This window comes from Euprymna scolopes, chromosome 14 (assembly GCF_053919585.1).
Source record: "Euprymna scolopes isolate OS-2025 chromosome 14, ASM5391958v1, whole genome shotgun sequence".
In the NCBI taxonomy this organism is placed as follows: Eukaryota; Metazoa; Mollusca; class Cephalopoda; order Sepiida; family Sepiolidae; genus Euprymna; species Euprymna scolopes.
In genome coordinates, this window is record NC_136495.1 from 20,973,977 (window position 1) to 21,001,445 (window position 27,469).

A 27,469-nucleotide genomic window follows, 5' to 3' on the forward strand; every position below is an offset into this window, starting at 1 on the left:
TGTAAATTATAAAAATTTTGGCATGTGTAAATTATAAATATTTTGGCATGTGTAAATTATAAAAATTTTGGCATGTGTAAATTATAAATATTTTGGCATGTGTAAATTATAAAAATTTTGGCATGTGTAAATTATAAATATTTTGGCATGTGTAAATTATAAAAATTTTGGCATGTGTAAATTATAAAAATTTTGGCATGTGTAAATTATAAATATTTTGGCATGTGTAAATTATAAAAATTTTGGCATGTGTAAATTATAAAAATTTTGGCATGTGTAAATTATAAAAATTTTGGCATGTGTAAATTATAAAAATTTTGGCATGTGTAAATTATAAAAAATTTGGCATGTGTAAATTATAAAAATTTTGGCATGTGTAAATTATAAAAATTTTGGCATGTGTAAATTATAAAAATTTTGGCATGTGTAAATTATAAAAATTTTGGCATGTGTAAATTATAAAAATTTTGGCATGTATAAATTATAAATATTTTGACATGTATAAATTATAAATATTTTGACATGTATAAATTATAAATATTTTGGCATGTATAAATTATAAATATTTTGGCATGTGTAAATTATAAATATTTTGGCATGTGTAAATTATAAATATTTTGGCATGTGTAAATTATAAATATTTTGGCATGTGTAAATTATAAAAATTTTGGCATGTGTAAATTATAAAAATTTTGGCATGTGTAAATTATAAAAATTTTGGCATGTGTAAATTATAAAAATTTTGGCATGTGTAAATTATAAATATTTTGGCATGTGTAAATTATAAAAATTTTGGCATGTGTAAATTATAAATATTTTGGCATGTGTAAATTATAAATATTTTGGCATGTGTAAATTATAAATATTTTGGCATGTGTAAATTATAAATATTTTGGCATGTGTAAATTATAAATATTTTGGCATGTGTAAATTATAAATATTTTGGCATGTGTAAATTATAAATATTTTGGCATGTGTAAATTATAAAAGTTTTGGCATGTGTAAATTATAAATATTTTGGCATGTGTAAATTATAAAAATTTTGGCATGTTGTAAATTATAAAAATTTTGGCATGTGTAAATTATAAAAATTTTGGCATGTTGTAAATTATAAAAATTTTGGCATGTTGTAAATTATAAAAATTTTGGCATGTTGTAAATTATAAAAATTTTGGCATGTTGTAAATTATAAAAATTTTGGCATGTTGTAAATTATAAAAATTTTGGCATGTGTAAATTATAAAAATTTTGGCATGTGTAAATTGTAAAAATTTTGGCATGTGTAAATTGTAAAAATTTTGGCATGTGTAAATTATAAAAATTTTTGCATGTGTAAATTATAAAAATTTTTGCATGTGTAAATTATAAAATTTTTTGCATGTGTAAATGTTAAAAAACAGAAATATAAGTGTAACATTTTCAAATGCTGAAATTTAAAATTTTTAGAAAAACAAAAATAAAATGTTGGAATCAGTTTTTATTTTGATTTTATTTCGAAAACAAAAAATGACAATAACAAAATATTTATCCTTTTAAAAAAATTGAAAAAGAAAAATTGATGATATGAACCTTTCTTATAAACAATGTCAGGAATGGCCGTAATATTTACATCTGTTTGTGTGGAACGCTTTCAAGAAAATGCAAGTAGGGAAACCACTCAGAAGGGATTTTGAAGAGGGTTAAGGTTCACTCGTCTATTAACATACTGTTGTCTAGTTGAGATAATTTTTCCACTTTCAACTGATAAGTTTTTATGCTGTTGTCCAACTGATTGCAAAGCTGGAAAGAAAACAAAAATTTTGTTTTTTAATTTTTGGCAACAAAGAAAAAAAAAAAAAAATTTCTTTTTTTTTTAAATCAGCTCAGAAAGCAAAAGTATCTCACTTAAAAAATATCAAATAAAAATCAACAACAAAGAAAACTTTCCACTTAAAAAGGCTAAAGAATGCATTAGCTTAAAACAAGGATTAAAAACCAAGGAGTACAAAAATTGTTTGTATAATTTTAATTCTTAAATTTATAGAAAACAAAAAAAAATCCTGCTGCAAAGATCAATGATTTCTGGATTATTCTGCAGAATTTTGTTTGACACAAGATCATCATAAAATGAATGAGACAAAAAGTGATTCATTAGCAGGACAGGAAAAAAGGAGAGAGAGAGAGAGAAAAATGTGTGTGCGTGTGCATTGAATGGATACCATAATACTTAATATGCTGCACCTTATCATAACAAACGTCTATACAAAATTTCACCCATATTATTCCAGTAGTTTCCAAAACTTCTAGAGTAAATGTGGCATTGTGGTAACTAATTCCTATTAATTACTAACTGTGCATTGAACAGATACCATATTACTTAGTTCACTGCACCTTATTTGGTATAGTTCTAAAGGTCTACACCAAATTTAAGTGAGATTGACCCAGTAATTGTCAAGAAAAAATGAAATGGACAGATAAAAAATATAAATAAATAAAAGAGGGTTTGTATTACTGTACACATAGATTTGAAAAAGTGGTCAAAAATTAAAATATACGACAAAGAAATATTAACAGTAGCTATGAAAGTTACTTTGCAACCTATCTGAATCATTTATTAGTGTTTTTAAGTAGTTTTAAATGCTGTTTATTTCATACCAAATATTAACTTTTTACGAGTCGTAAGAATTCAAAATGGCCAAAATTAATACCCCCCTTCTTCTTCGCAGAGAGAAGCCTCGTTTTCAAATTATAGTTTGCGCATATTTTGGGGGGGAGGAGCTTGCCTCGTTTTCAGCACGTGTCTCTGCGGACATATGTCTCTGCGGACATTTTGCGTTTACATTTTTTTTTTTTGTTTACATTTTTTAGAAGTTCCGTCCTCGTAATGAAAGTATTTGTAAACATTACATTTAATTTAGATATTTATTGCGCACAAATACTTTTTAGTTTTTTTTCGGGGGGGGGGGGAATAACATATAAAGTGGTCAAAACGGTAAATATTTTTTTAAGTTTACAATTTTAAGAAGTTTTGGTACTAGTGCAGAGAGTGATCTGGACGTAAATAATAACGCTATTATTTAAAAAAGCCATTCTTAACATGGGGAGGGGAGGATGTTTTGTACCTATTCTATACTTTAACCTTACAATTGAATAAAAAAACACACCATAAAACTTTAATACCCTCCCCATGTTAAGAATGGCTTTTTAAATAATAGCGTTATTATTTACGTCCAGATCACTCTCTGCACTAGTACCAAAACTTCTTAAAATTGTAAACTTAAAAAAAATATTTACCATTTTGACCACTTTATATGTTATTCCCCCCCCCCCGAAAAAAAACTAAAAAGTATTTGTGCGCAATAAATATCTAAATTAAATGTAATGTTTACAAATACTTTCATTACGAGGACGGAACTTCTAAAAAATATAAACAAAAAAAAATGTAAACGCAAAATGTCCGCAGAGACATATGTCCGCAGAGACACATGCTGAAAACGAGGCAAGCTCCTCCCCCCAAAATATGCGCAAACTATAATTTAAAAACGAGGTTTCTCTCTGCGAAGAAGAAGGGGGGGGGGTATTTATTTTGGCCATTTTGAATTCTTACGACTCGTAAAAAGTTAATATTTGGTATGAAATAAACAGCGTTTAAAACTACTTAAAAACACTAATAAATGATTCAGATAGGTTGCAAAGTAACTTTTATAGCTACTGTTAATATTTCTTTGTTGTATATTTTAATTTTTGACCACTTTTTCGAATCTATGTGTACAGTAATACAAACCCATAAAAGATCGATATATTTACATTGAAAAGCATTGTAGAATTGAAAATATACAAAATCATTTTTAAAAGTAAATGCGATGCTGAATGCTTTTTTTTTGACTCAAACCTTCTTCACAGAGTTATAAATTTTATTTTTTATTGTCAAGTTATAATGAAGAATGGTGGTGCTAGTCAATCCCTATTTCAAATGGAAATGATTAATTATATCAAAACTTTTGTGTTATTGTTTATCTGTATGAGTAAATGAAAAACAAAAAAAAAGTTATTGATGAAATATTATTTTAAATTCACTCATTAATCCTTCCAAAATTTAGTAAACAGATTTGATGCATAACAGCAATTAATAGATTGTGTATAATCAAATACTGTTAGTTACACAAGAAAAAAAAAAGGAAAAATAAAAAAGGAGAAAAAAGAAAAAAAGGGAAAAATATAGGAAGAAGAAAAAAGGAAAAAGAAAAAATTTTTTTTTTTTTTTTTACACAGTGATCACCACTTATCAAGGCCCGGAAGCCACTCAGGGATAAGGGCTATTGCAAGTACATTACGTTAGTGAGGAGATTTGCTGAAATGTTTACTTAAGGGGGCGGTTCATTAGGAATTTGTTAACATTGGACTTGAAGACAACCAAGTTGTAGTCCGGAGGGAAGCAGGCAGACGGAACAGACTTCCACAGGCGTGCAGTTCTAAGAAAGAAGCTTTGTTCATGGAATCCGCGTTTTGATTTAGGCACAGATATAGAGTGGGGGAAATTTTTCACAGTGGATTCATCTAGATGGGTGTTTTTCGTGAAAGATTGGCGAGGGGGGACCAGAGATTGGAGTTCAGATGAGCATCTGCCATGGAAATAACGATAAAACAAGGACAGGCTCGCAACGTCTCTTCTGTGGGAGAGAGGTTGCAGGGTAGAGAAAAGGGCATCCCCCATTAAGCCACGAAGTCTATTTTGTACTCTGTCAAGGCAGGATAGGCTGTTTTTAGCAGCTCCTGCTCAGATATGGCAACAGTATTCAATCCTTGGACATACTTGGCTTTTATATAGATAGAGAATTGCATCAGTAGTGAGATATCTTCTGGAGCGGTAGAAGGATCCCACCATCTTTCCAGCGACCTTGGCAACAGACTTGATGTACGTGTTCCATTTCAGATCAGGAGTAAAGGTCAAACCCAGAAGCTTGTCAAAACACGGGGCCTCACCCAGACGAGAGCCATCCATCACAATTGATGCCAGATGGGGATCAGAGCGTTGATGATGTAAGGATAGGAGTTTGGTTTTGGATGCATTAAAGGTAACCAGCCACATCTTCCCCCACTGAACCACGCGCTCGAGATCAGAGGAGAGAGAATCAGAGAGAACTTTGTCATTTACAGCCTTTGATGTGTTGCCGTAGATGGTCGTGTCATCAGCATAGATGTCAACGAATGATTTAAGTATGTGTTTAGGGAGGTCATTGATGTAGATCAGGAAGAGAGTTGGGCCCAGGATTGACCCCTGAGGGACTCCAGCATTTATATTGCAGGCCTCCGATTTTTGTCCATCTACCACTACTCTTATGAGCCTATCGGAGAGAAATGATTTAATGATTGAGAAAACATTTCCAGTTATACTGTAGCTGGAAATCTTGTGAAGTAGACCCTTATGCCATACCTTGTCGAAGGCCTTTGATATGTCAAGAGCAATTGCCCTAGAAAGGAAGCCTTTGTCAAGAGATTCACTAATCCTGTGGGATATAACCGTCAGCACATCTGCGGTAGATCTTGCAGAGCGGAAACCATATTGTGTGTCACTAAGAAGGTTATTCCTGCTGAGGTGGTTGACTATTTCTCTATTTAATATGGATTCCAGCAACTTACTCATAACACACAGGAGACTTATTGGTCTGTACTGAGAGGGAGATGACTTATCACCTGAATTCTTAAATACAGGGCAAACTGATGAGGTCTTCCAGGGAGTCGGAAAGCACTTCTCCTTAAGGCAGCGCTTAAATAGTTTCGTAAGTATGGGAGCAAGTTCTGGTTGAAGCTTTTTTAACACTATAATTGGGATGCCATCAGGGCCAGTTACTTTACTGGAATCTAGGTTCTTGATTAGCTTAGCGACCTCATGCACGGATATTTGTATGTTACCTAGCTTGTTCTGTGTTATAGGAGGAAATATGGGGAGTTGATGGCCTTTGTCGCATAGGGTAGAATTAGCTGCAAAGTTCTTTGCAAATAGTTTGGCCTTGTCTGATGCTGACGAGATGACCTCTGGTCCATTGATAATGGTTGGGATAGAACGCACACTTCTGTTCAGGATCCTATTTGTTATTTGCCAAAACTGGTGGGATCCAAGCCGCTGATCAGCTACCTTGGATTTAACAGACTGGGCATATAGCTCTCTTGCATTTTTTATTACTCTTTTACAGTGGTTGCTGGCAGACCTGAAAGCAGCTTTAGTCTCAGTGCATCTATTACGTTGGTAGCTATGGAAAAAGTGATTTCTGTGCGCGATAGCAGCAGCACATTCTGGGGAGAACCATGGCTGGCTGTTAGGTTTTTGTTGGAATTTTTTAGATGGTATGAATTGGTCTATGCCCACAATTAACCATTCGGTCAGATCTGATACTATAGAGGACACATCCTTTTTAAACATGGAGTGCAGAGGTAAATCAGATATGAATGTACGGAAAATATAAAAAAGAAAAAAAGAAAAGAAAAAGTAGAAAGGAAAAAATAAAATAAAAAGGAAAATAAAATAAAAAGGAAAACTAAAAGGGACAAAAGAAAAACTAAGAAAAAAGGGAAAAGAAAGCAAAAAAGGGGAAGAAAAAAGGGAAAAGAAAGGGGAAAAAGGAAAAAGAAAAACATGGAGAAATCTTACCTCTTTATATTTAGGGTTACTTTTATTTTCACTCAGTGCACTCATCATTTGCACTAAACTCGTTACTGGCATCCATAGCGTAAGGGGTTCAGGTTTCAACTGACCCTGTAGAAACGGTTTTAAAAAGATTCGTTCAATTTGGTTTTATTTAAACTACATAATACACAAACAATCAACATAGATCATTTTAAAAATAGCTGAAGGTTGGAAAAGCACAAATATTAATCTAATATCAAAAGAAATTCTTTCTACATCAAAAAACAAAAATCTGTATGATGATGGAAAGCAAACATCTTATTCCAAAAATCATGTACATTGATATAGAAGTTACATTTTAATAAAATTATTTTAAGCAATTTTTTTTTCAGTGTCCCCTCTCCACCTTCCCATATTAAGAATTGCTTCTTGCAAGTTTGAATTATTTGAAGTTCTCTTCTTTGTTTTCAAAATGGCGTTAAGTTGGCCATAAAATTTGATATTCTTATTTCAAAATAAAGCTACTTATTCGATTTACATGATTTTTTTTGTGTAAAATATTTTCTTTTCATCATCAAAATATGGGAAATTCTGGACAAGCACAATTTTTTTTCTTTTTACATTATATTTACTTAATCACAAAAATTCAATTAAAAAATCACAGAAATTGATACGCTAGTTTTATTTTTATAAATATAATTATTTTTAACTGAATTTGAATTTTTACCAATGTCCCAAGTTAAAATATGACTTTTTAATATCTTACAAAAGTTTTAATTATTATTTGGAATTATCTCTCCTGTCCTGCAATCATCATTTAGCCATAAAATTCAATTTTCTTAAAAAAAAAAAAAAAAAAAGTAAAAAACTCATTTGATCAATTTACATGATTTTTGTTGGTGTATAATTTCTTTCCCTCATGTATGTATATACCATTTTGATAAGGAGAGGTGGGAGGGCTAATGGACTTTCACTACAAATTTCTTTGACTCCATAGGTAAACAACTCCAAGGTTGGACATGAGAATCTCTCAACATATCCAACGTGCAAACAAGGTTTTGAGAACTTATAGGCTTATGATAATCATCAGAGACACCTTGTGTTAACAAATATTCTGATTAATTTATTAAGAAACTAGCCTGTGTGCTCGGTGTTGCCTGGGTGTTTGGAGGTGTGTGTTTAGCAAAAAAATGTGGTAGTAGGTAGGCATGTTCGAACCCATATTGTGAAGGAAGAAAAGAAGTGAAAAAAATGTGCATTGCCAAACCGGAAGTGGCAAAGGTTTTAATTAAGGTTAGTCAATCGAAAAGAGGGGATGACTTTTGAAAATATCTGCGAAAAAAACAACCCCTCCCTGTAGTTGAGGGTGAAGGAATGAATGTTTTTAGCCAATTTTTCGATATTTGTCGTCTGAAGGGTCGAGCTTCAAAACGATACTGATCTCGTGAAAATCCATCGCCTCTGTCGAAAGTTTTAGGCAGACATACATACATACAGGGGAGATTTATATTATAGATGTTAAAGAAGACACAGGATTTTAGATGAAAAATATAATAATTCCAAGGAAAAACAAGATAGAATTAAGAAAATGAGCAATAATGCGTTTTTGTCCCTTGCGTGGAGGACTTGAAGATGCTTTATTTTTGTGTATTCCTTTACCTTCAAATTGTAAAGATGATTAGATTGGCCTTGCAAAACACCCACAACTGCCTCAATATATTCAAGTGCAAGGCCAACGGCTTCTTCGAGTTTGTCAAAACCGAGATACAGGCGTAATAATTCAGCAAAATCCAAAGACTAGAAACAAAAGAGAAAAAAAAAAAATTGAAAGGGAGAAAAAAAAAACAAACAAACAAAACATTTCTGAAAGATTGTGTTTGGAATTTAAATATATATTGACACTAATAACCTGTTAAAAAATTTATCAAATGTGACAATATTCAGTAGGTATCACAAACCAGCCTAGAATTTAGTGCATGAAAATGGTGAAATTCCTTTCAATTTCAATAGTCTTTTTTCTCCGGTTACAAAACTGTCATTGATTTCAAAGTAAATAACTGAGCAATATACTCAAATTGTTTACTTTTGTTGAAAAGGGGTGGCAATCTCCAACAATTGCGCTCCCAAAACAAAAACAGCAAAAATGGATACAATTGACATAAATACAGAATGGAAGTCACTAAGCATGAAACGAAATATGAAACCATATAGAAATCTTTTATTTCCAAAAATTATTTTAGTTTCAGCACTTGTTTTATGCTGAAACAATAAAAAAAAGTTTTTTAATCTATTTTTTACATTTCTACAAAGTTTTCTTCGTATATATTTTAAATTCTTAGATAGTAAAGCTTTTGTGATAACACAAAAAGTGTAAAAAAATATTTAATATTCAAAGAAATGTAAAGAATTTTTTTTATTGTTTCATAATACAAGTGTTAAAATTAAAATAATTTTTTAAAATAAAATATTTCTATATGGTTTCGTATTTCATTTCGTACTTAATGATTTCCTTTCTGCATTTATATCAACAATATCCATTATGACATGCTGAACACATTAGAATTAAAATCGATCTAATATTATGTATGAAATGGAGAGAGGAACAAAAAACAGTTTTTAAATAAGTAGCTTAGTCAACATACTGGCATTGATATAATATGGTTGATAGTCAATGTAAAAATGGGAAGGGAGAATAGGCCAATAAAAAGAAGTTTTTTTTGGGGGGTGGGGAGTTATATAAAATTATAAATTTAAAGCAATTTCAAAAATCATAAAAATATTTGTTTCACAACATAATTATTGTTTTAAATAAATTATTTTATATAACTCACTAATATACTTTAGTCCTTTTCATCTTGTCTATTGTTTGTTCCAAGTTTTATATCAACTAAGGCCCACGTTAGAAATATGCCAGTGTGTCAACTAATTTATGAATTCCAAACGTTTTTTTCCTATTGCATGTGTAATACTAAATGGATTTTTATGTTCAACATATCATAATCTTAAAAAAACATACAATTTTTTTCAACTAGTGCATATGGTCTTCGTGATAAAATTCCATCTATCAGAAAACATGATTACCTGAAAAGATACGGATTTAGAGTTTACACACTTGTCCACAATTACTTCTTTAAGAAAAAATGAAAAATAAAGAAAAATCTGTAGTATGTAGATACTTGTGATAGAAAGAAAAAATGTTATTCCAAAAATCATGTAAACGATATAGTAGTTTTACTTTTATAAAATAATTTTTAAGCAATCAATAGAAATTCTATAGGCACATGCAATTTTTTAATTATATTGAATTATCTCCCTTGTTTTCTAAGACTGTTGCTGCAAGATAGTTGCTCCTCAACCATAAAATTTGATTTTCTTATTTATATATCTATAAAAGTGAAATCGTCCGTGTGTGTGTGTGCATTTCCCGACCAAACTACTCTGTCGTGATTTGATATAAGGAATATTGAGATTTGGGAAAATCAGTTTTCGCCCAGGAATTTGGCTGTCAAGGGGTCAAAGTTCAACAATTTAACCTTTGAAAACTCTACAAAACTCCTCCACCAATTTTGGGTCTAAACACTTGAAATTTTAGATGTAGGTTACTTGGACATGGATCAAACTTTTTAATTTGATTTGAGCCCAAAACAATAAATGTTAAGAAGGCAAAATTGGGGGCAAAATTAAAAAAAAAATTGACCTCTGCAGTCTCTACCAAATTACTCAGACAATTTTTGGTCTAACCATTTGAAATTTTACATAAAGTGTATTCACACATAGGGCAAGCTTTTTACTTGGTTTTTGGCTGAAAATTTGGCTACCAAATGGTCAAAGTTCAAAAGATTTGACCTTTGCAGTCTCTAGCAAACTATTCAGTCAATTTTGTGTCTAAACATTTAAAATTTTACATAAAAGGTATTCAGACATGCAGCAAGTTTTTTAATCAGTTTTTGGGTGAAAATTTGGCTGTCAAGAGGTCAAAGTTAAAAGAGTTGACCTTTGCAGACTTTACCAAACTCCTCTGCCAATTTTGGGTCTAAACACTTGAAATTTTAGATGTAGGTTACCTGGACAGGAGTCAAACTTTTTAATATATGTATATATACATATGCACATAAAGTTATGAACAGTACATAGGGCCTGAGCAAAGCCGAGGTGAACTGCTAATTTAAACAGAAAACTACTTGATCAATTTTTGTGATTTTTGTGAATATGCTATTTTTCTTTCCGTCACTGATATGTACATCATACAGATTTTTCTTTGTTTTTAATATAGGGGGAATTCTGGACAAGCACCAGGGTTTACTTACCTTGTAAGGATTCACAAACCAGGTTGGCAAAGGATAGTCATGAGAGAGTAGTGTGCTAGCTGTAACGCGATGATAGCATCCATTTGGTTCTTCATATTTTGTCAGGTAAGTTTTCAGTAATAACCAAGCCTGATCGGACACACTGATTAGAAAAAATAAATAATTATGTAAAAGTATTTAGGCATTAATAGATATCTATATATACATATATATTTTTGCTGACCTATGAATGGTGGAAAAATGATTGTGTTATCATTTTAAAGCTAAATTCAGAGTTTTTTTTGTAATGCTAATAATATTTCTCATATTTTTTTTAATGACATTCACTCAACAAGAAAAAAAGTTTTGCATCTTTAAATTTGCAAAAACATAAAAAATAAATAAAAATGCAATCATAGACTGTATATCACACAAAATGTGGACAGAGGCACCAGAAAGGAAGTCGATATTGCAAGTTAGTGAGATGGATAGATTGTTAGTTTAATGATGAAGAATATTATGAAAGGATTGAAAATGTTGAATAAAATGAGCACAATTTGATTACTTATGGGGGAGGGTTATGACAAGTATTTGAAAACATCAAATTTGAAGATGAACATGTTATAGTCTGCAGGGAAGCAGTCCCATGGTAATATGTTCCATAGATGAAACACAATAGATTTTTTGTGTGTGAAATATAAATAAAGTGTCTACTTGGCGATGTTTGCCTTTAAATCAGAAATTGACAACCAGTGCATATAAAAATTTATTATTTAGAATTAGAAATTTGTTTTCAACAATTTTTTTTATTAAAAACAAAAAACAAAAAATCAAACTGGTTTTTATAATTTAAATTTTTTACTTTTGAAAATATTTTTTAACAAATCAAACTTTTAGTCATAATTGGAATGTGATATATTTTAAATTTCGAAAACATTTTTTAAACAATTTATCTACTATTTTTATGATTGAAATGTTTGTTTTTTTTAAAATAGTTTAATAATTTTTGGTGGTTGTCCTAAAAAACAAAGCTGCAAAAAGATCTTTATGATGTACATATCTGTCACGAAATGAAAAGATAATATTAAAAGAAATTACATAAATTGATCAAGTATTATTATTTTTAATGATTTTAAGCAATTAATGGGAAATCATAGGCATTACAAGGCTGACCATGCAAGTTTGAATTATTGTTGAGTTATCTTCCTTTGTTTCATCAAGATGGTGTTGAAGCAAGACAGTTCCTTCTCACTGACTAATAAAATTCGATTTTCTTAATTAAAAATAAAACTTTTTGATCAAGTTATGTGATTTTTGGATTATGACATTTTTGTTTTTTGTCACGTGTACGTACATCATACGTATATATATTTTTAATACAGGAAAAATTCTGAACAAGAACCTAATTTTTAATAAAAAGAAATTTATCAAAATTTGAACATCATAGTAATAACATATCCCATACAAAGAAATTGTTTTGGTGCAAGTCAAGATTCAACTTAATTAAAAAACAAAAATACAGAAAAATGTTTATGGAACGAATATGTCATGTTCTCAAAATCACATAAATTGATTGAATAGTTTTATTTTTAATTAAGAAAATCGAATTTTGTGAGTAAACAAAAAGGAATTATCTCATAGAAAAACAAGGGAAAATAACTCCACAATAATTCAAACTTGCGAGATCAGCCTTGTAATGCTAACAATTTCATATTAATCACTTAAAAATGTTTAAAATTGTTTAAAAATTATTTTCTTTATAAAACAAGCCAAAAAGTATATGGTCTCCTGACTGATGTATTTCTCATGGTTTTGTGGTGGGACTGAAAAGAGTCATTTGGTTAACCTTATAGCCGATTACTTCAAGCGAACACTTTCTCCCAAGGATATGGAACATCCAGCTGTTCTTGTTGCAGCTTTCACTGGCACTACAATTAGTGAAATAAATGGCATCACATTTCACAAGACTTTTCATCTTTCTATTTTTCATGGCAGATTAAGAAAGACCCTTTCTGATAAAACTCTAAATGATCTACGTACAAAGTACAAAAATTTAAAGGTTCTTATCACTGACAAAATCTCCATGATTGCCTATGAATGCTAGCTAAGAGTTTATTTAAACTCCTCAGCCTAACATTCACAGGTAACAAACATGAATTGGAATAAATATATGATCAATCAGAATTGACACGTTCTTATTTACTTGCCCCCCACACACACAGAGGGTATAGTCAGATAAACGTTGGATCTTCATTCATGTATAGAAAGCACTTTAAAAAAACGAGTTGCCTGCTTACTAGTTTGTAACCTTATATTGTAAAACAATCGCATATATTAAAGTTCAATCTATGAATATATAATCAATATTTGTAAAATCAAGTCTATAAGAGTAACTTCCTTTGTACTGTTAGCTAAAATCAGTCGTAGAACTGTTACTTATTTTGACCATTTAAACCCCTGGCCTGATGTAAAACACTGGGCTAAAACAGCCAAATGACACAGTCTCATGACAAACAATACCTTAATCTTTTTAAATCCAGTACCATTGAAAACCCCTATTTAGATACAAGTATGAATTTTAGGAGAAAAATAAAAATTAGCTCCAAAAAGTGTGTTTTTCACCTCTAAAACACCCTGGGGCTCAAGCCCCAGAATTTTCCCAGGGTCAAATATTATGTTTCCAGATGCATATCCATATGGTCTTGTTTTTGGGTAATTTTCAGCAAAATCTAATGGTCGGAAAAGTGCTATTTGTGGCCATTTTGACACCCTGGGTATGCAACCAGAATTTTCCAGGGTCAAATATTACGTTTATCAAAAATCTGAGAATGCTACATTTTCTTCCTTGGGTAACTTTTGTAACTTCATGCAAAATTTCAGAAAAATATAAGGAGTAGTTATTGAGAATTTTGGGAACGAATGAATGGACAAGGATGAATTCTAAGGTCCGAATCCGACAAAGTCGGTGGACCAAAAATAAACTACTTGATTAACTTAGATGATTTTTGAAATATAACATTTTCGTCTCATGGCAGGTATGTGCACCATAAAGATTTTTCTGTATTTTTGTTTTTTTAATAAGGTTGAATTCTGGATAAGAACCATTGTTTATTGACTCAACAATGCCAGAGAAATTCCTGTAGATGACTGAAAATTTTCCTGACTAGTGGTTCATGTCGCCCGGAATTTCTGACATTCCGAGAGTTAACATAAAAAAATGTTTAAAAACTGCTTATTTGAAAATTTTCTGCATCTAAGTGGAAAAAAAAACCAACTAAAATAATGGTGGATTGCTTTTTGGATAATCACTGGTTGTCAATTTTTTATTTAAAAAAATGGTAGCCATCACCAAGTGAACACTTTCTTTCTCACTCTTTTTTTTTTTGTATCATAAATACCTGTTTTCTTTGGCACCTGGAAATTGCGGTAATTCGTTTTCCTGCAGCCAATCCCAAGCGTCTTCAATTTGATTCGCTCCATTCACATCCTGCAGACTGTATTGAGCCAATGTGACACACCTGGAATTAAAACAAATTTTAAATCTAGAAACTTGGTCCCATCTTTGAAAACATTATTACTTAATTTTAATTTGAAAATTTAAAAAACTGAACAATGTTATATAATTTATTTTATTAAATGATTATCCTGGGTGCCCGGCATTGTATGGGTATTTGGAGGTGTGTGTTAAGCAAAAAAAAAAGTGGTAGTAGGCAGGCAGGCTTGAACACATACCACAAAGGAGGAAAAGAATGTGGGGGAGGGGGAGAAGTGACATCTTTGCTGTTGCGTCCATTGCCAAACCGGAAGTGGCGAAGGTTTAAATAAAGGCTAGTCAATTGAAAAGAGGGGATGACTTTAGAAAATATTGATGAAAAGTGCCCAGTTGAGGGTGAAGGAAATTAATGTTTTTAGTTAATTTTTCGACATTTGTTGTCTGAAGGTTCAGCTTCAAAATGATATTGATCGCATGAAAATCTGTCGCATCTGTCGAAAGTTTTAGGCAGACATACATACATTTAAAAAGACAGGTGAGATTTATATTATACATTAAAATCATTTTCTTTTTCTTAGATTTTTGTCGCTAAAACAACTTTTTCAAAGATTTTTTTCTCTTCGTTTTGCTGATAGTATTAACCCTGAGGGGTCAGTCACTCATGGAGAGAGTCTAAAAACTATATGTTTGATGTTATTGAGAAACATACTGATGGCACACTTTATAACAACTGTTGTCAATAACATTAGTTGTATACCTTTTTTCTTTCCACAAGGGGCCGATGACTCAGGGTTAATACCATCAGTAAAATTATAAGAAAAAAAAAAGTTTTTTTTTTTAAAATTATTTTAACAACAAAAGTTTAAGAAAAAAAAACAAAAAAAAAAAAAACAAAGAAAAAAGGGGTACTTCTGCAGAAACACTATTACATACTTATATGTCAAATCGAAATTAGAATAAATAAAAAAAAATTATGGAAAATGATCCAGTAGATCTGCTAGCTGTATTTTTTACAAAAAAAAAATATTACCGATAAACATTTTGCATTTTTAAATATGGATTTTAATTGAAAGTAAGGGAGATAAACCAGTTATATAGAATTAGGTGTAAAAAATAACATGGGATAAAGCAATAATTTGATAAATTTTATTTTTACTTGTAACTATTTTTCTACTGAATCATTTTTTTTTTTATAATTTTTGGAATTTATACTAATTTCGACATGAGACACCTGAGTATGTAAGTGTTTTTACTTGAAATGTATTTATTTCAAATCTCATTATTCTGCAGAAGCACCCCAAAATGATTTTAATCAATTAAAAATTATATAATACTAGCAAGGGTACTAGTTGCCCGGGTGTGGAGAAGTGTGCGTGTGTGTGACGGTGGGGGTGGGGGGTAACATAACAGTAAGAAGTCTGGGTACAGAGAGATGTTTAAAAATAAAGTGGCAGTAGCGATAAGACGTCAGATTTTCTTTCACTTTCTTTTTCTCCTTCACGTCACGGGTTCGAACCTGCCTACCTACTACTACGTTTTCTTTTTTTTTAACACCCTCTCCACATTGTTGTTTTGATTCCGCCCAAATAATCTCAAGCAATAGCATATCCAAACAGATTAAAATATGGAATTTCATAGAGAAAATCACTCTGTACTGTCATGGCCAACATGCAATCAACATCTAATATAGAAAAAGACAAAGTGATCAAGAACAAAGATTTTTGAAGCCATCATAAATATAAAAGGAAAATTTCTGTGTGTATAGTAGAACTCTAGGATACGTTTTTTTTTTTCAGATTATGATGTGGAATATAATGTTTTTCCTGCCCCTGGTTACGGTATTTGCCTCGCCTTATGGTGTTATTTATAATGTTATGTGTATTATATGCTGTACTGTATTTTGTTAGTAATTTTTAATGCCATATCTCGGGGTTCTACTGTATATGTCATCAGGATGAAAAAAAAAAAAAAAAAAAAAAAAAAAGGACTGTTGCTGCTTTGGTAAAAAAGTGAACATCTTCGTCAGGGGGGGAAAAAAAACAAAAACACACAAAATAAGCCAACTTAGGTGCATTTTATTTTCAACTTTAAATAATTTATGTACTGAAATAGAAATTAATTGCCTAAATATTAAAGTCATTCAAAAAGTAAAGCCTCCTATTTTTTTTTTTTTTTTTTTTGAAGAACTAAAGATGGGAGTGGTATCAGTAAAACGAGCAACCTTTTCTGCTCCAGAATTTATTTTTCTATATAGTCACCACTATTCTAAATGCACTTTTTGATACACCTGTTTCTGATGTATGTCTATGACAGGGGTTGCTTTCTTAGTCTCACACAAACAATATCTGTAATAGGAGGATGAAAAGGTCATGAATGCATAAGTTCAGCCATCATAACGATGCAATTTGCAATCCCCTCTAATCCATTCAGACGAAATAAAAAATAGAAGGCTTTTGGAACGCTCCTCATTTATCTTTCGGTACCGTAAATTATAAATAATCTTTTATAATCGTTTGACTCCAAGTGATATCTTAATACTTTTTATACAAAAAACTTCCATTTATTCACATAAGTTTGCCTCAATAATACTTTACCTCAGTGCAAGATTTTCAAAGATGCTGTTCAATTTGAGATTAAAAGCCTTGCAGATGATGATGGCCCGGTCGAACATACCAGCACTGACCAACAGACCCACCATTTCACTAGGAAACATGGAAGGACCTAAAAGGAACAAAAAGCAAATTCAGGTTTTATTGTATGAAAAAAAAAAAAAATATATCTGTATAATAATACGTTAAGGCATTTCATGTTCATACGTTATCACCTTTCACACATTGAAAAGAATAAGATGTCTGATCAGATGATATTGATTGGTGATCAAACCAATGTTGCTGAAGCAAACAATTCCAACTTTACTCATTTTAAAAAGAATTGTTAAAAAATCAAATTGCGTTGTCGTGTCAACATAAGCAGTACAATTTTAAATACATTTTAATAACCTAATGGATAAAGCTACTACTGGTGATTAACTCAGCTTGGGATGGGTGCTTGTCTAGTCACACTGAAGAGCTGTGATACAGCAAAACAGTATCTGTGGATGACATATATATATATATATCTTCTATAATATAAAGCTAAATGTGTGTGTGTGTGTCTGGTCACAAATAGGCTCCTATATGGTTGACTATTTTAAAAAAACTGATTACATATAATGATAGAAGATCTATCAGGACACAGGAATGGGTATGTTTGATCTGGCAGAACAGTGGTTCATTAAAATTGTGGGGTCTGCGTTCGCGCCTGGTCCACAAAGTGTTTTTGATATAGATATACATAAGAATACTTTGATAAGTATGTTTTAACTTAAATAGGGATGGTATAATAAAATTGTGGGGTCTGCGTTCACTCCTGGTCTCCATAGAATGGAAATAGAGACAAACTTTAATAAAGACTTTTCATATCTATCTGCGTAAGTATACTTTGATAGTTATGTTTCAGTTTAAAGAAATATGGTATAGTAAAATTATGGGGTGTTCATTTGCACATGACCTCCATAGAATGGAAATATGTCACAAAGTTTAACAAGTTTTTTTAATATAGATCCATAGAATATTGTGATAAGTGTTTCAGTGTGAACAGGTATGGTATAATAAATTATGGGATTTATCTATTATATTTTTACTTTCATCATATTTTGCTTTGGTTTTGATACCCCCAAATTCAAAGCTATCTCTTTACAACCATTCCTTTTCATAACCTATCATACTTTCATAAATCAGAGTCCTTTATCTGTATGCTGTTTGTGAACCCAGTTAACGGTGGGTACTTTTGCTAGTATGTATATATGTTATCCACAATGCCATTACCTGAAGAGGATTTTCTCTTATTTTTTCCCTTATTGATCTGAGGAAATAAAGTTATATGTATCTTTTATTTAATATATATATATATTTATTCTAAAGTTTAAAGTAAAAAAAATATTGGTATCATCGGTTTTAAATCCAATATAGAGAGACCAGTTTATGATCGAAAATTATTGGACTCTCTTCAGCCTCTGTATCTGTTCTTCCAAGAAATGTTGAGCGCACATTGCTATTTTCAGATCACAAATTGCTAATTTATTAGCTTTTTTAGGTAGAGGGGACTTATATTTTTATTTTATTTTTTAGGAACTTCTGGTTAGCGTGTTAGCCGATTTGGGGATATCTTTCGCTATTTAAAATTAACGATTGAATCTTATATAAATTTGAAATATTAACATTTTCAAGGGAGATTACTCTTGCATTTTTTTTTTCCCAAAATCAGGCAATTCTTTTGTGACTTTACACTTTTTATTTGCGTATATATAATGTACTTTTTTAAAATGTTTATGTAAGCATAACCATTCATACACACAATGTGTAGTATCTTGTTTCAGTGTTTTGTTTTATTCCTACAGATACTAAAAATTTTTGGAAGAAAAAATTCTATTTTATATTCTAAGAATCCTTTCATAATTTAATAACTATTTATTTTGAAATCTTTTAAAACTAATGTAAATAAATATACTGTGTATACATCTACATTTCTATCATTTAATTTGTTTAGTTGGCACTTGTACAGTTTAATCAAGACATTAAAAAAAATGAAAATATCGAAAAAAGGTTACATTGTAGGTATCCATTTTGGACTGAATATTTCCGGAAAAAAATTTCACTGAATTTGATAGAGAATTTTTTTTTTTTTTTACAGCGGAAAAACACATTTTGTTGAAGGTAGCCATTTTTTAATTTTTTTAAGATGGCATAGGGAGATAACTCAGTTTAAAGCACTGACACTCCCTCCCCATCTTTCATACTAGCTTTTCTTTCTAAAAATTTATTAAATTATACTTATATACTTTTCCAGCTAGTAATTAATAAGTTACACTAATTAGAGCTTTCATTTATTAACATAAAATTCAATTTATTCAAAACAAATGCAATAAAATTTCAAATTTTCAAAGCAAATACCGGAAATAAATATTTTAACAATGTCTGCCATATGTACACACATTTCCAAGAATACAACTTTATACATTATCAAACTTACACTTTTGTAAAATTTCTAATAGATTAAGAATTCTCTTCATCAGCAGTTTATTAAAATTTTATCAAGTTATGCACTCACGCACATACATGTATATATAAACAAAAATATACAACTGTAGGCTAACCTGAAGCGATGAGAAGGTCAGCATTCTTTTGAATAAGACGTAAACGCGCATCCACCAATAAGTACTCCTTCTCCAAATCCCCCAACTCTACAATTTCCAAACTGCGTTTAGGAACTGTACAAAAAAAAAAAAAAAAAAAAAAAAAAAATGGTTAATTACACAGATTATATAGCACATCAAGATCTATATGGGTCATGCATTTCCTTCACTTTTGTATCAAGAAATCAACAATTTTCTAGCCTACGGCCATAAATAAAAATGAGATATTAAAGAAAAGTTGAAGCGTTCAAATTGTGAAGACTAAGATAAAATATTTTTCAATATATTATCCACTGCTCTCTAATAAAGAGCAATGTGTATTTATTTGTATATAAATCTAAATTTGTTCTGTTGTCACACAAAGATAAGCAAGAAAATGTGCCGTTTTAATTTTAATTGGCGAGAAAGCAACACGGAAGCAAATAGGAAATCAGATAACACTTGAAATCTTTCACTCTAAACAAAAGTCATTGATTGGTGTCTTTTTTCTTTATCTTTAGGTCATCAGAAATGATATAAATTATGTATGACAAATTGAATTACTGATATAATTCTATTTGGATATTAGTGGTGACGCAAATTTTTTCTATCATTTTTGACAGGGTGCACACTAGTAATTATATCATTTATTTTAGCATTTGCTTTACATGCTGGCATGTGTTGGACAGCTTTTAGAAAATTAAGGAGAGTAGAAAGTGGACCGTGGGTTCACTTTTAGTAACCTCGTAACTTGACCTTTAGCCCTCATATTCTATGAGCGATGTTTCTGGTAAAGGTGAAAGAATTGCTGTTTTCTGGGTTGGAACTTATCTATATAACATTTATCGTTGGCTAGTTTTTAACCTTTTTGTGTTTTTATATTTTTTAGCTTCTTACATCAAGTGGTTTCATACTTTGTCTGGAGTGATTTCCATTAAAAAATTTTTTGGACTTCTAAACGTCTGGTCAGATTTCTATGGAAATCATTTCTTTAACTGAAGCAAAATTTTTATAAGCCAAAAGCCCTTCCCAATGTCACCTGATTTTTACTGATATTAAAAAAATCGTTTTTGTTTGTTTTTGTCTTAAAATCGGCAAAGTTAATCAAATAATGTGTTTAAAGTAAAAATCCAGTCTTCTGATATTTAAACAAATTTTTTTTTTTTTTCACCCCCAAACAAGACATATTGCCACTTAGAATGTAAGGGACTACTATTTGGAATCATGTCTACCAGAGGACTATGTTAGGAGTTGAGCAGCGAGATGTTTGTTCACATTACATTTAAACTTTTGCAATTTAGTACTGCAGTCATGGAAACAGGAAGTCAATTCCAAAGTCTAGCAGTCTGAGGGAAGAAACTATTAGACTAGAAGGTTTTCCGGCATCTAGAGACCTCAACAGTGAAGGGTTGGGATTTTGCTGCTTGTCGGGTTAGTCGGGGCACAAGTGCTAGGAGTTCATCAGAAAACATTCCATTAAAGTACTTGTAAAACAGGCACAGGGATGGGACAAAGATTGAAGTCAAAAGTGTTTTTACTTAAAAAAATGAGATTTCATTGGATTCAGCAATCAATATCGAAAAATGTGCAAAAATATTCTCATTTCAGAATCAAGTGTACATGTCTCCTGCACTTTATTAATCTCTATCTGGATTGACAATCAGTTATGAAATACAAAATATAGCGGAGATCTACTCGCTAGTTGAAATGTTCACATAAGTTAAAAAACTTGACTGCATTTAAAGAAATAGACATCTCGATCATTCTTTTGCATAGATTTTTAGTCTGTTCAAAATACAAGTAGTTATATTTTGAAATAAGTATAATTAAATTTTATGAGTATCGGAAGAGTGACTATCTCGACACCATTTTAAAAAAAAAGTATCAAGAATCAAAGGAAGATGACTTAACAGTAACTCCTACTCACTAAATTTATGTTGTAATGCCTACAAATTCCTAAAAATCACTTAAAAATGATTTTCATATTTAAAAATATAACTACTTGATAAATTTTTGGAATATGATACTTTTGTTTTGTCACGGGTACATACACCTTGTAAATTTTTTTATTTTTTTATACAGGAGAAATTCTAGACAAGAACCGAACATCTTGATTAAAAAGTGAAGTGATTTTTATTTTACGACCAATAATCTAGTGTTTTTTATAATTGGGTAGATAAGTGTACATCATACTGATTTTTCTTTATTTTTACTGTTTAATATGGGAGGGGGGGGTCTGGATAATATAATCCAGATGTGCTCTCAATAGTAGTAAAAACTAAAATAAAAGAACATGAAAAAGTTCGAGTAAAACGCACTATCAGATTCTAATTTCTCTTCCCCATCCAAATAATGTTTGGGTGATGCAGCACTTGATTCACCACGGATCTGAAAATAAAATTATATATATATATAAATAATTGGATTAGAAGGGGAATCAAAATAAACTTTTTTTAAAAATAATGATTTAAAAGTTAAAAAAAAACTGAAGAAAAAATACTACTACTAATTATAAATATAATTAAATTTTATGATTGAGTGAATAAAAAATACTACTAATAATAAATAAATATAATTGAATTTAAAATTTTAATTGAAACATACTTATAATGATAAATAAACATAATTGAATTTAAAATTAAAAAATCCTACTAATAAGAATTAAATTTTAAAAAAATTGAAAAAATACAACTAATAATAATTGAATTTAAAATTTTAAAAAAATTGAAAAATGATGAATGAATATAATTGAATTTAAAATTGTAAAAAAATTGAAGAAAAAATACTAATAATGATAAATAAATATAATTGAATTTTAGAAAAAAAATTGAAGAAAAAATACTAATAACAATAATAATAAAATCAAAGATGAACTCTAAAATCTGAAATTAATCATTAAATAATCAGAAAAGCCAATTTGAATCAATCAAATTTAAGCAAACAAACCATATGGTGTGTTCTGGGAATGGGTTTGACAACCCACGCATACTCTGGTTTAACTAATCGTAGGGCATTCATGGCAGCAAGGTAACATTGCACCTGTCGCTGGAGACCTCGTATCCCTGGTAACTCCTGACCCAAACGCAGACCATGTTCATACATCACGTTACCAGCTAAAATAAAGAAAACATCAGAAAAGAAAAATAAATTTGTAACAATTTGATACAGACAAAAATGGTAAATGAGAAGCATGGACAAAAGTGTCTTCACGCAAGGCTATGTATGGTTTGATTATTTTAATGTATATCAATCCTTTTTGGGTTATTTAATGCCAAATTTAGTCATTTTGAAATAACTTTTTGGTACTTGTACAGTTTAATCAAGATATTAAAAAATGAAAATATCGAAAAAAGTTTAAATTCTGTTATGGAATGAAGTTCTCTGAAAAAAAGATTTTCACTTAATTTCATCAAGTAGTTTTTGTTTTACAGCGAAAAAACAATTTATGATACCGAGCAAAAGCTTAGATTTTTAGGAAGAAAAGCTAGTTATTAAAGATGGGGAGGGGGTGTCGGCGCTTTAACTGGAGTTATCTCCCTGTGGCGTTTATAAACTCCAAACAAAAATTAAAAAAACCCCAAGATATCTGCTTTTAACGCGTTCTCATAAAAACATGTTTTTCCACTCTAAAAAAAAACAAAAAAAACTACTCGATCAAATTAAGTGAAATTTCTTTTTGAGATCTTCAGTTCAAAACGGATAAGTATAATATAATTTTTTTTTTTTTTTTTTTTTTTTTTGATATTTTCATTTTTTAATGTCTTGATTAAACTGTACAAATACCAACTTTTTATATTTCAAGTTCTTTATGACTTTAAATATTTGTTTGTGTTTGGTTTGGTGGTTTTGTAGAGGAAAATTATTTTTGTTTTTGACTTTCTAGAACGTAACGAGTTTTACAAGAGGAAAGAAAAAAAGAACAAGACTGTTTGATGTATTTTAGGTCAGGAAGTCAGTATCATCGGATAGCCTGATCAAAACTATGTAACAAGAGAGAAAAAAATAGAGTTAACATTGATTCAACCAAAACATCAATAAGATTATGGTTGGTTGTTTTTGTTTTACGGCATATCAACCTTTTTCAGGTTATTTAATGCCGAATCTAGTTATTTTGAGGAACGATTTTTAATGGAGTATATTTTTTTTTTTAAAGTCAGATTCTATTTAACCCATAGTTGGGACCCTAACAGGTACTACCACTCCAGGTCAGAGTGGATCTGGGAGCAATGGCAATTAAAGGGTGGCTCCACACTCCCCAAGGCCCGCAAGGTGGGGCCTCACCATCGGATATAGTTTAAGGTCATATCCAGGACCCAATAAGATTAATAATGGAAGACGAAAAATATGGATTCATCAAAATATTTTTTAAAGAATGTGGCAATTTGGAATTCTGACACAACCAGACAGAAAAGTGGGGCAGGTGATCCGATGTGATATGATGTAAGATTTGTGCTTGTCCAGAATTCTTATATTAAAAACAAAAACAGAAAAAATCTTTATGATGCACGTATCACGAAACGAAAAGATCATATACCACAAAAAATCATGTTAATTGGTCAAGTAGGTTTATTTTATATATAAAATCATTCTTTTTAACATTTTTAGCAATTAATGGTAAATCTTAGCCACAAGGTTGAAAACAAACAAAAATATCTCAAAAGTTTGAATTGAGATATCTCTTTGCTTATTCAAGATGGCAGATCAAAACACTCTTGATCAAATTATATGATTTTTGGAATATGATATTTTTGTTTCATCAAAGGTATGTACTTTTTTTTATTTTACTTTTTGAATACAGGGGAACATCTGGATAAGAACCGAAGTCATGTGAATGAGAAAGAAGGAAGCTAGACAATAGGTTTGAGAGTCTGACAGACACAGCAAGGATGCAAAGAGTTATACAAAATCTGGGTAATTGTTGAATAGTGTGTGTGAAAAAAGTCATTGTTTTCATTTTTATAAATTGAATTTTACAACTGACAAAAAAATAAAGTATGAATTGAGTTATCGCCCTTTACACCCTAAACGAAATTTTTAATTCAGAATAATTGAAAGTTTACCCATTTAACCCATCTCATATAACAAATATATTACAAAAAAGCAAACTATAAATGATATCTGATATTACATATAAGTGTTTGTTTCATGTTGGGTTTCTAAAATTTTCCTCTTCTATACATCAACTCAACTGAAAAAAAAAAATAAAAAAAATGTGCATCTCTTAATACAGGAATGGGAGTGGCCAATCAAGATGAATTTTTCATTAATTTCCCAACGTGGATAAGGGAAAGGATTGAACTCTAGTTAATTAGATCAAAAAGAAAAAAATTAAGTACAAAAATAATTTAATGACTTGCCTCTTCGGAAGTTATTTCTTGAAACGTGAATGGAATACAAGAGATCGTAATAGTTGTGCGAAGAAAGGTCAGCAGATCGGGCTCGGCTCTCTAACATACACACCATCTACAATAAACAACAAGACAATGTTAATTATATACACATGTACACACACATATATATATATATATATATATATATATATATATTTATTAGATATAAAAAGACTTCAATTGTTTTCAAAATATATTCCAAATAAAGAATATACACAAGACAGTTCATGCAAATTCAATGTCCATTTCAAGGTCTTCAAACAAAATTCAAGTTTAAAAAACAAAATTTGATATACAAAGAATTATATAAAAAACTAAAAAATTAACAATAGTTTGAATAATATTTAAAAAATATTTTAATAGTACTCATTTCAATTTTATTTGGAATATTCTGACACAAATTTTTACTGGACATAAAGAATACGATTTTCAAGCCATTTTTCAAAGCAATAATAGAAATAAGCCCTTTTCAAGACAGCTCAAAATTCAAAGCCTTTTTAAGCCTGTTCAAACCATGCAAGAATATATTACAGCGGTTTTCAGACAATATTTACATTCAGTCATTTCAGAAAATTTGTTTAAACAGCATTTTTCAGAATGGGATTTTGGGAGCAGTTTCATTTGTATCCAGATAAAAATAATAAATATCTCAACTTGTTATACATTTTGCAAGTTGACAATAGAGATTTACAGTTAACCTCTAAAGATTTTTTCTGATTTAATGTGTGTATGTATTTATACTTATCTGACATCATTTAATGCATATAATACAATGAAAATATAGCCTTAAGTAAGCGTTCAGGTTTTTAATCCTGCAGGAAGTAATCAGTTTCAAATGGTAAAATGCCAACATTTTCTTTTGATATTAAAAAATAATCAACCAAAACATTTTTACTTCTAGTCTTAATGTTTTTTTTTTTTTCATTTAAAATGGCACATATGACAAATATACAAATTTTCACATTAACAAAACTGAACACTTTTCCCATCTGAGTTTCTTATTTCTATGTGAATTTAAAAAAATTGGTTCTTATTTAAAATTCAAGCTAATTAAAAAAAAAAAAAAAAAAAAAAATGAATAAAAATAAAGAAAAATCTTTATGCTGTATGTACCTGTAATGGAACAAAGATGTCATATTCCCAAAATCATATAAATTGATCAAATAGTCTATTTTTTAACTAAGAAAATCAAGGTTTACAATTTTTAGCAATTAAAAAGTTTGACTTATTTTGAAGACAAACATAATCTTGATACTCAAATTAAGTTGTTGCCCTTGAATTTTAACACATTCTAAAACAACATGGCAGTTCCTGGCTTGTTTGTCATAAAATTTGATTTTCTAATTTAAGAAAGAAAAACCTTGCTCAATTTACATGATTTTTGGAATATAACATCTTTGTTCGGTGACAGGTATGTACATCATTAAGATTTGTCTGCATGAGAATTTTTTTATTATTATTTAGTATTACTTTATTAAATTCAAACATGTACATAAAGTACCAGAAATTACATTTTAAAAATCTTATTTAAAAAAATAATTTAATTATGGAATAAAATACACCACAATGTATTTAGGCCTTGTAAAGAAGTTCATTATTTTCATCTTTTGTTAATAGTTAAAGAATACTTTAAAGAAACTTAGAGGCATTTAAACTATCAAATAAAAAGTCATTAAAAAAAAAAAAAAAAAACAATCAAAAAACTCCTGGATAACATCGGGTATCTTTATTAAAAAAAAGTAAGAAATAAAATGTCTAATTAAAAATTTTTCTTAAAAAAATTAATGAGAAAAAAAGTTTATAATTTTGTGTACTTTTTATTTCAACAGAAAAGTTAGAGCTTTTTTCAATCGTTCAATTGTAAAAATAGTTTTTACTTACCTCATCTTGTAAATCGATGTAGGGAAACTGTACTAATGTTTGAAGTTGTTTCCGATCACACAAAACATTTAATAATTGTCGTAAGCAATCTTTGCGGCTTTAAGATAAAAAGATATATACTTATGTATAATCCAGAAAAAAAAACCATCTTAATAATGATTAGGAATGTCTTTTTTTTAAGCATTGTTGAATTTGAACAAGTGATTCTTATAGAAAGCTAAAAAAAACATTTTATTTCTTTAATGTTTTATTATTTTTAAATTATTTTGAAACTTAAATTTTCAATGATTCTTCTTTGGAAATTTTAAGATATTTAACATTTTAATATTACTTCTTTGAAAAAGATTTAAGTTGAAATGATTGGATATTTCAAAAAAGTACAATAAAAAAGGCTGCATGTAAAATCTGATTAAAAAGTATTTATAGATGTATTTAGGTAATAGAAGCCTCCATTCAGTCTTGAAAGACAAGGGATAACCTCTGTAAGAGTGGTTGCACATGTAATTATGAGGCAAAGATTGCGTAATCTCTAGCCATACCTCTCCTGAATCGGCACTGTTTGAGTCCAGTGGTAAGGAAAGGTCTAGGATGAATGGAACCAAT

At 29.9% G+C, this 27,469-nt stretch overlaps 1 protein-coding gene across 1 annotated transcript in view; it reads right to left on the minus strand.

The window, feature by feature from the left end:
* Nucleotides 1-1,470: 1,470 nt before the first annotated feature.
* LOC145292894 (nuclear pore complex protein Nup160-like) overlaps nt 1,471-27,469 on the minus strand; it is a 122,418-nt gene continuing 96,419 nt past the window's right edge. The window contains exons 25-35 of the mRNA XM_080139030.1: nt 26,867-26,963; nt 24,953-25,058; nt 22,542-22,708; nt 21,914-21,983; nt 19,578-19,691; nt 16,978-17,104; nt 14,289-14,408; nt 10,912-11,053; nt 8,264-8,401; nt 6,629-6,733; nt 1,471-1,779 (exon numbers count right to left, since the gene is read on the minus strand). Coding sequence (XP_079995156.1) covers nt 1,687-1,779; nt 6,629-6,733; nt 8,264-8,401; nt 10,912-11,053; nt 14,289-14,408; nt 16,978-17,104; nt 19,578-19,691; nt 21,914-21,983; nt 22,542-22,708; nt 24,953-25,058; nt 26,867-26,963 — 1,279 coding nt within the window. The 3' untranslated portion in view covers nt 1,471-1,686. The remainder of the gene's footprint in view (nt 1,780-6,628; nt 6,734-8,263; nt 8,402-10,911; nt 11,054-14,288; nt 14,409-16,977; nt 17,105-19,577; nt 19,692-21,913; nt 21,984-22,541; nt 22,709-24,952; nt 25,059-26,866; nt 26,964-27,469) is intronic.